Here is a 10,784-nt window from a genome sequence, read left to right as displayed (position 1 = left end):
AACTTGACAACTGCAGCGTCGTTAAAAGACATGTAATCGTTATGTAACGTTACATGTGTTTATTTTAAATGGCTTGTCATAATTCTACCTGGAAACCTATAAACAAGCAGTTATGAGACATGAATTAAATATTTCAATCTAATCGTAAAAATATTACACATTTCATAACATGCAGTATTCCAAAATATTTTCATTGAAAAGTGCATATCTTTTAAATTACTAGAAGTTCTTGATGTTCATTTCAATAGCCACTTCATGCACCTTTTTCAAACTCAGCTGCTCTCTAAAATAAGTCGCGATAAATACGGACAGTTCAGAAGGCTGAAAATGTTAAGTTTTTGAAGAAAGGGAGTGTCGGGAGTGATAATAAAACGGAGAAAAGCAAAATAGAAGAATCGTCGATTATGCATATTTTGGTAATGTTTGACAATGGTTGCAAAATATGCGGAAAAAGACTTTACTGAAGCCCGCCCGCTTAGCTCAATAGGTAAAAACGTTGGTCTACGGATCTCGGGTCGCTAGTTCGATCCTCGACGGGGCGTATGTTTCTCCGTGACTATTTGATGAACGACACTGTGTCTGATATCATTAGTCCTCCACCTCTGATTCATGTGGGGAAGTTGGCAGTTACTTGCGGAGAACAGGTTTGTACTGGTACAGAATCCAGGAAAACTGGTTAGGTTAACAACCCGCCGTTATATGACTGAAAAAACTGTTGAAAAAAATGGCGTTAAATTCAAAACAAAGACTTTACTGGAAAAAACCTATTTTCCGAAACTAAGTATGGTCTTTATAGTGTACTATATTTTAAATATCAAAAATGCTATGGCATTTTACGGAACCCCTATTTAATAAAGGTTGCAGCTGCATTAGGTAAGCATGGAATAATTAAAATACAAACATTTCCGAAAAGTTCTATTTGAATGTGAATTTCGTTTAAATTGTATTAATGATACAATTAAAGGCAGATTTATAGAATTTAAGTAAGTACTACAGTAATAAGGCTGTCAAAAAAGTTGATTAATTTTCTGAATCAAGTTTTTACGCTCGTTTCAACAGTATGGCGGGTAGTTTCCTTAAACATTGTTCCTGGGAACGACCAGTACTAAATCCCTAACCTCCGACACAAACTACCAAGTGTTCTCACATAAAGAGCCATGTTCGGTAGCGGGGCCCGAACTTACAATCCTCCATCAGTGAGATATCTCAGTGAATCAGACCACGTAGGCAGTCCTAAAAGTTGACAGTTTATATATATACCCTATTTATCTTTTGCAAGCAGTACAATGGAATTTTAAAATTCGAATTTTACGTATGAATTTTAAGATTCCGCCGTGTACTGTTTGCAAAGATTACACGTCAAAACATTTACATAAATGGTTACCGTTCTACCTGTTTTAACATATGTTATTTGAGCCGCGCCATGAAAAAACCAACATAGTGGCTTTGCAACTAGCTTTGATCAAGACCAGCATGCGCAGACTTGTCAGGATATATGTTGTTCGCTTTTAAAGCCTATTGAAATTTAAGGAGCCGTTAGCGAACAGCATGGATCCTGACCAGACTGCAAAGCCACCGTATATTGGTTTTCACAAGGTGCGGCTTATTTCATTTAAATATTTCTGTTATTTGTTGCACAGGAGTGGGAAAAAAGCCTGAATAGAAACGGCTAAATTATGAATTTTAAACATGCCATCACGGACAGGTGCCCCTTCCATTTACATGACGACATAATAATATAGAATGATGAATGTTCGTCCAGATGCCGTTTGTTTCGCGGCTTGGTTCACAATATTGTCTTTCCTAAAATTCAATGAAAAATATATTAAAGTTTGCAATGTTGGTCCAAATAGAAACTAGCAGTATACACTAGAGAACGATCACTCAAAAAGATGCTAAATCCGTTCCCGATCCTGGATTATGTACTGAGCTTTTATTTTACATGTATTTTAGAAAGAATAAGTTTGAATAGAATGGCTGTATAATAAGTCTTAATAAATTAAGAATGCTTTTATTTTTAATCAAAAAACAGCCAATGAGCGGCAGTAAGCTTGTCTACCTGCCTGACATAACTGAAATACTGAAAGGGCCGTAAAACAGGATTCTATCAATCAAAACAAACAATAATATGAATTCATTTGGAATTTCCATATAAGCCGACAATCTCGCATGTTATGCGCCCTTTTCCGAGGTCACCGTACCGCGCTACTGATAATTTCCTGACAAGTCAACACGATGCTGGTACAAATCTATACTTTAGGTTGTGTTTCTGTAATAAGAATGTATATAACAGCCGTACTTAATTAATCAGTATCTGTTTGTCTCCCTTGGCTATATTTTTGCATGAAAACAAAAATGAGATAATCTCGTAAATATTAGTACTAAAGAAATATTATCAATAAATCTACCTATAGATATAAACTTGCCATCAAAATATTATGTTTGTTTCAAAGCAACTTATTACATAAAATAAATACACATACAAAACTAATATATATGCAAATTTAACACACCCGTGTGAGTGATAATTATCTATGACTGCTATAGAAGTATAATAATTTTCTAAAATTTAGAGTGAAAAAGAGCAATATTTTTATTGAGTTTTCTGTCAATTATTTATGTTAATTTCGTTTTGAAAATTATATTATTATTGACTTTTGAGCCATTGGATATGCTGTGGTATTCACTGGAAGAGGTCAATATTGTCCTCTTCCGTTGAATATCACATCATATCCGATGGCTTAACAGTCAATAACTGTTTTATTATATGGGTTCAAGTTTATAAATGAATAGCAAATATTGTTGCAACATATGTAATGTTTGAAAGTAACAATAACTGTGTGAAAACTTATCAAAGTTTACACGAAAACAATTAAATATGGTCAACTTCACAGATGCCAAAAAATTGGAGCAATTCTGTAAAAGCTATGGAGCCCGATATTCGTGCTCAATTGCATAAAGAGACAAGCAATTCTGGACTGATGTACAGACATATTATAGAGGACGATGACTCTGCAGCAACGAAATAAACAAGGGAGAAAGTTAATTCTGACATTGTAAAATTTTCAGATCCAGCACATACAAAACGGATCGTAGGAAATAAACTTGAAAAGATTAGTCGAGCCTGTCCATCATTAACCGAAAATGTGAAATCATCATTCATTAAAAATTTCACATACGCTGTCAATCAAAACAAAGAAAAAGGAGAAGCTGAATTAATACAGGCGTTAGAAAGCATAGTTCCACATATGTATGGAAAGCACCATCTTTGCAGCCACTGGTGTAAAAATAAGGCTAATAATGTAAATATTCACGTGCTTACGTCATGTCTTAAGCGATGTTGTTTATTGCGTCACAATGCTCTAATCAAACGGTTGTACTAAAAAACGCTTCGGTGAACTTTTTTCTATTTTGGCACAGCCATTAACAACATAATGAATTTTTACATACAAAAATTTGGCAAAAATTCCACGGGCCATTTTTTTGCAAAATGGATCAGAAGCGATTTTTTTCCTGAATTTTCTTAAACAACCAAATGTCTGTTTTCGCACCTCCTTCGAAAATTTGGATAGAAAATACCTTTTCATGTTAATGATCACTAAGAAATTGCTTTATTCTGTCGTTTGATATATAATCTAATGCATTGACGCCAAAAATACGTTTGTAGTATCGAGTTTTATACCATTTTAGTGCTACCATTAATGGATGTAAAAAGCGCTAAAACGGGTCATGTTTGCGACGTCATGGTAACGTCATACGCATGTTTATCGCACTAAAAGATGATTATACAAATTTGAAATATCTTCAAGTTTATTTTGGTATATACGACTATTAGCAAATCTTAAATTTTGACAAAGTACCATTCCCCCTTAACACATTTTACATTCCAGTATTACATTTATGCCAATCTACGGTTTTGCCAAACTTGTAACTTAGTAAATATTTACTAATATATACTATTATCTGATCAGTTTAGTTAACTATTTTCCTTCCAGGTGAAAAAATATTAGTCAGAAGCATCGTCATTGAAATTATGCTAAAAATTACCATTATATAGGTCACTTTATAAGTTTATGTTTTGGAAATATGTTTGCATTTTATTAGCCCACCATCATCAGATGGTGGGCTATTAAAATCACTCTGCGTCCGTGGTCCGTCCGTCCGTCATTCTGTCCGTCCGTCCGTTAACAATTTCTCGTTATCGCATCTCCTCAGAAACTTCTGGGTGGGATTTTGACCAAACTTTGTCAGAATGATGTATTGGTACCCTAGTTGTGTCCCCCTGAAAATCAGACTGGTTCAACAATTTATGAGTGAGTTATGGCCCTTTGTTTATTTCTATAATTTATATAGATTTATATAGGGAAAAACTTTGAAAACCCTCTTGTCCAAAACCACAGAGCCTAGGGCTTTGATATTTGGTATGAAGCATCATCTAGTGGTCCTCTACCAAGATGATTCAAATTATTTCTCTGGGGTCAAATATGGCCCCGCCCTGGGGGTCACATGGTTTATATAGACTTATATTGGGAAAAACTTTGAATAACCTCTTGTCCAAAACCACAGTGCCTAGGGCTTTGATATTTTGTATGCGACATCATCTAGTGGTCTTCAACTAAGATTGTTCAAATTATACCCCTAGGGTCAAATATGGCCCCACCCTGGGGGTCATATGATTTACATAGACTTATATAGGGAAAAACTTTGAAAATCTTCTTGTCCAAATCACAAAGCCTAGGGCTTTGATACTTGTAATGTAGCATCATCTAGTGGTTCTCTACCAAGTTTGTTCAAATTATCCTCCTAGGGTTAAATATGGCCCGCCCCGGGGGTCACATGGTTCATATAGACTTATATAGGGAAAAGCTTTTAAAATGTTCTTGTCAGTAACTACAACATTCAAACTTGGACCACATGTATATTTTTGAGTGGCAAGATGAACCTTGACATGAGTTGACCTTGATTTTGACCTAATGACCTACTTTCACATTTCTATAGCTACAGCCTTCAAATTTGGACCAGATGCATAATTTTGTGCACTGGAAAAAACTTTGACCTTTATTTTGACCTAGTGACCTACTTTCACATTTTTGAAGGTACAGGCATCAAATTTGGACCATATGCATAGTTTCGTGTTTCAAAATGAAATTTGACATTGATTTTGACCTAGTGGCCTACTTCCACATTTCTCAAGCTACAGCCTTCAAATTTGGACTACATGCATAGTTTTGTGTACCGAAAAAAACTTTGACCTTGACATTGACCTAGTGACCTACTTTCACATTTTTGAAGGTACAGGCTTCAAATTTGGACCACATGCATAGTTTTGTATTCTGAAATAAAATTTGACCTTGATTTTGACCTAGTGACCTACTTTTACATTTCTCAAGCTACAGCCTTCAAATTTGGACCACTTGCATAGTTTTGTGTACTGAAATGACCTTTGACCTTTACATTGACCTAGTGACCTACTTTCACATTTTTAAGGTACAGGCTTCAAATTTAGACCACATGCATAGTTTTGTATTCCGAAATAAAATTTGACCTTGATTTTGACCTAGTGACCTACTTTTACATTTCTCAAGCTACAGCCTTCAAATTTGGACCACATGCATAGTTTTGTGTACTGAAACAAACTTTGACCTTTACATTGACCTAGTGACCTACTTTCACATTTTTGAAGGTACAGGCTTCAAATTTGGACCACATGCATAGTTTTGTATTCCGAAGTAAAATTTGACCTGGATTTTGACCTAGTGACCTACTTTTACATTTCTCAAGCTACAGCCTTCAAATTTGGACCACTTGCATAGATTTGTGTTGTGTACGGAAATGAAATTTGACCTTGAGCTAGTCAGTAAGTCTTGAAATTTGGAACACTCAAAAATGGCACATTGGTGTGCGCCAAGATCACTCTGTGATCTCTTGTTGCGAATATAACATACATCGTAGATTAGATTTTTTTTGTTAGAAATGGCCATTATAAAATATTGTGTACATTACAATCTGTATGTGTATAAAATTTAACAATAATACACTATGGTACCTGAGAATAAGACCAGATGGAAAGGGTGGTATTTGTAAGTACAATTGAATATATAATTACAGAGTCTAATGGACAAGAGGATCAAGCCTTGGGTTAACAAAAAAATCATAGAATACATTGGGGAAGAAGAACCGACGTTGACAGACTTTATATGTCAGAAGGTGATGGCTCAAAGTCCACCACAAAATATACTCAATGATGTAGCTATGGTAAGTGTAATAGTAGACTAGATGTATTCATGGAATTACTTCTCATGAATAGCATAACTATTGTAACACTGAAAAGAACTGTTCTACTCTTGTATTTATTGATGTTTTTTGCATGGCACTTTAATATAATTATGTGAATTAACTGCAAATTAGATTTTGAATGACATTTTTGGAAAAAGTCTCTCTGTTCATTGTGGAACTTGAAGTAAAGGGCTGACTATATCAATAATTATTTTCAGGACACCTGCTTTCATAACTGTACAGTGCTTTCAATTAACAAAGTCTTTGTTTTGGATTAATGAGCATCTATCTTGTTTAATTATGTCTCCCACCACACAGTGGTGTGGGAGACATTGATTTACTCCAGTGTGTCTGTCTGTCTGTCACAAAGCTTGTCCGCACTCTTTAAGTCGAACATTTCTCATCCGATCTTCACCAGACTTGAACAAAATGTGTTTGACCATAAGACCTCGGCCAAGTTCGATAACTATCTAAATCCGCCTAGGCACTTTTGAATTATGGCCCTTGAATTGCTGATTAAGTCCATTCGTCCAAGCCGTCTAATTGGGTCCATTCATCTAATCTGTCTAGAGAAACTAGACATTTTTCATAGGAGCGGTTGTGCGAGACGTGCGCTTTTCTCAAAAGCATCACTAGTTAATCATGATGTGGTACCATAATGGAGCAGGACGGGTTTTAGAGTTGTGAACAATACATGTCTTTCATTTTAGATCTTTTAGCTGTTGGACTTACGCTCAGCTTTGTTTAAATTGGATTTATTTATATTTTTGGTAAAAAATGGCACTTGTCCTCAGATGTGTACTACATCAAATTCAACTTGTTCGAGTTAAGTTCTGCTTTTATTTATGAGAGGATTTGTCCAGCCCTGAATTAACTAAGTATTCCTTAAAAGTGCTTTCCAGTAAAAAAGGGGAGGAGGCAAAAAATGATGTTACCCAATATATAAATAAATGGTATGTCATTTGATATATAATGTTATGTTGTTATGACATGCTTTAGATAAAGTATGAAGTTTTATGTTTCAGGTTTTGGATGAGGAGGCAGAGGTATTTGTAGTGAAGATGTGGCGATTACTTGTGTATGAAACAGAAGCAAAGAAAGCAGGACTAGTGAAATAATGATGCCGAACTGTAGACTAACATTGTACAGTCTGTGTCTATATTTGTGATGATTCTTGAATCATTCAAGTATCAGATGGAAGCGGGTTCTTCCTGTGATAGTAGGGATAATTGGTCAACATTGATGTCACTTACTGCTGATGTCAAACCTTGTGATAAGAGATTATATCTGACTTTGAATGATATGAGATCTTGCCAGGCATCTCTACCCGTGAACAGTTGCTGGCGGATATTCTAGGATATTTGTACTTGAAATGTGATGAATTACAAAAGTGTGAGGTGATGATATTGATTTTGGTTAATATTTGAAGATGAAAACATTGCATTTCTCAGTAAGTCCGCATGTTTGGAATAGCATTTGTTTCACTACATATGTTTATGAATTAATGAGTTCGCGCAGTAATGTAACTTCATAAAACATTAGGATGGAATAAAGAATTAAACATGGTATAGCTTTGTTATATAGCTATTACAAAGGCTTGAAACTGAATAATCAATTAATGACTTACTGCTTATTTTAGAAATTTTTGTTTTGTTTGTGATTTGGTAGCATGTTTATATATGACTATATTATGTGATGTATACTAAATAAGAGGTTGATCCAGGAAACCTGGTTACAAGGGAAACTTTATATGAAATAAGCTAGTTTTATTAACAGGTCAAAAGGACATATTTCAATCAACATTTTTAGTAGCGGAAATTGGTCCCATAAACTTCTAACTGAATGATTTTAATATTTATGGTATTCATATCTTGTTCACCCAGTGATTTGATATTGGTTATTGTTACTATGTGACAGGGGTAAATCATTCAAATTAATATTTATAATGTTAATGCTCAACAATAATGCATACATGTTCATCCAGAAATCAATGAATAAAATGCAAATTCTTCACCAGATTTCGTTGTTCACTGCTTTGCATAAATGGAACTTTGTTTTCTAGAAATAGAAGTTATTGTATCATGCACTGCTGGATAATGACTGACCTCTCATGTGAATGCAGACTGTTGTCTAGTTCTGTTTATTTCTGTTTTTAGCTCACCTGTCACATAGTGACATGGTGAGCTTTTGTGATCACCCTTCGTCCGTCGTCAGTCCGTCTGTCTGTCCGTGCGTCAACAATTCCTTGTCTGCACGATAGTGGTTTTATTTATGATTTTATTTTAACCAAAGTTGCACACAACTTGTATCACCATAAGATAACGGCCAGATCCCGTTATGGGTTCCAGAGTTATGGCCCCTGAAAGGGCCAAAATTAGCTATTTTGACCTTGTCTGCACAATAGCAGCTTCATTTATGATTTGATTTTTACCAAACTGGCACACAACTTGTATCACCACGAGATTTTGGTTCCTTTCTTGAACTGGCCAGATTCCTTTATGGGTTCCAGAGTTATGGCCTCTGAAAGGGCCAGAATTAGCTATTTTGACCTTGTTTGCACAATAGCAGCTTCATTTATGATTTGATTTTAACCAAACTTGCATACAACCTGTATCACCATTAGATCTTGGTTCCTTTCTTGAACTGGCGAGATTTCATTATGGGTTCCAGAGTGATGGCCCCTGAAAGGGCCAAAATTAGCTATTTTGACCTTGTCTGCACAATAGCAGCTTCATTTATGATTTGAATTTAATCAAACTTGCACAAAACTTGTGTCACCATAAGATCTCGGTTCATTTTTTGATCCGGCCAGATCCCATAATGGGTTCCAGAGTTATGGCCCCTGAAAGGGCCAACATTAGCTATTTTGACCTTGTCTGCACAATTGCAGCTTCATTTATGATTTGATTTTAACCAAACTTGCACACATCTTGTATCACCACGAGATCTTGCTTCTTTTCTTCAACTGGCCAGATTCCGTCATGGGTTCCAGAGTTACGGCCCCTTAAAGATCCAAAATTGGCTATTTTGGCTTTTGCAGCCATATAGAGACTTCATTTATGGTTTTATTTGATACAAACTTCCAAAATATCTTCAACAACAATAAATCTTGGATTCCATGACAAATCAGATCAAATCGTAGGTTCCAGAGTTATTTTATATCTGATTACCTCCCTTGATTGTAATCAAAATTGATTTATATCAGTACTTATAGGACTTATATGAAATTTCATTATTGTTATTAGTTGGACTGAGACAATCAGTGTAGATAACTATGGACTGATTTTATGTCAAATTACCTCCTCTATTTCAAATTAAAATGGGTATATCTCCATAACTAATGAAGATACTAATCTGAAATTTCATTTATGTCAACAGATTTATTTGGCAGATCCTTCCTTTGTTCACTTACAATATTTATTTTTTTTAATTACTTCCCTTTTATGTTACTATAAATAGCTTATTTTGAGTAACTTTTTTATTATTGACTGTAGGGAAAAACCGAGACCACTTTTCTGTGGTACAACATGGATGGTACCGCCAATTTTTAGGTGTATTTTGACATACCTGTACCTTGAAAGAATTTTTTTTCTTTCTGGTTAAATTTCTTCCCTTTTTTGTTCCTGTCCTTTGGACTTTGATATTTTTTCTGAGGACCTTCTTGTCCTCAAGTGCAATGATAACAGGTGAGCGATATAGGGCCATCATGGCCCTCTTGTTTCTTATTGAATTTAGAGATTTTCTATATTTTTGATGACCAAAGTTTTGAATAATTTTCAAATATTGTTTATATCTAGATAATGTACATACAGAGATATGTTTAACAAGACTAAGTATATCTTTTTAGATTGTAGCAAGACCTAGGCTCAGTGGTCAAGATCGCACTTGTCACTTATCCAGTTAAAAAAGTTGTAGTTGTGTATCAATAAATATTGAGATAATCACACAGACATTTACCAGGTGTCACCTCTAGTTCAAAGGCCAGGTTTGAACCTAATAAACTTTTCATATAATTTTGCAGAACATTGTAACAAAGTGACCTGTTCCTAACAGGATTACACCCCACCTGAGCACAAAGTGCTCATGGTTAGGTATTGAGATCACACTTGTCTATTCTTCAAGTCGTCCGTTGTCAAAAGTTGTGTTTAAACAACATCCCCTCCAAAACCACTGAATGGATTTTGATTAAATTTGGTCTGGGTGGTCCTCTATCAAAGTTATTCAAACGGTTCTGCTTGGTTGCACATAGGGGCTACCAGAGCTAAAAATAGAAAAATCTTAAAACAATATCTCCTAAACCAATGGTCTGATTTTGAAATAATTTATACAAATGGTCCTTCTGTCGCCCTCTACCAAGATTGTTCAAATTATACCAGTTGGTCAAAAAGCCTGGCAGCCAATGGACGTTGGGGGACGTGGTCGTTTTTCCCTATATGTATATAGTAGAAACTCGGAAAATCTTCTTTTATAAAAAAAACTGTTGGCTCGATTTTAAAATGATTTCACAC

The 10,784-nt window shown here is 35.1% G+C and overlaps 1 protein-coding gene across 1 annotated transcript in view; it reads left to right on the top strand.

Annotated features, from left to right (window-relative positions):
• Positions 1-8,289, top strand: part of LOC123527040 (RNA-binding protein 25-like) — a 217,220-nt gene extending 208,931 nt beyond the window's left edge. The window contains exons 18-19 of the mRNA XM_053520231.1: positions 6,109-6,255; positions 7,302-8,289. Of these exons, the coding sequence (XP_053376206.1) occupies positions 6,109-6,255; positions 7,302-7,394 (240 nt within the window). The 3' untranslated portion in view covers positions 7,395-8,289. The remainder of the gene's footprint in view (positions 1-6,108; positions 6,256-7,301) is intronic.
• The last annotated feature ends 2,495 nt before the right edge of the window (positions 8,290-10,784 follow it).

This window comes from Mercenaria mercenaria, chromosome 1 (assembly GCF_021730395.1).
Source record: "Mercenaria mercenaria strain notata chromosome 1, MADL_Memer_1, whole genome shotgun sequence".
In the NCBI taxonomy this organism is placed as follows: Eukaryota; Metazoa; Mollusca; class Bivalvia; order Venerida; family Veneridae; genus Mercenaria; species Mercenaria mercenaria.
The sequence above is the reverse complement of the archived record's forward strand: the minus strand, read 5'-3'. Positions and strand labels throughout refer to the sequence as shown.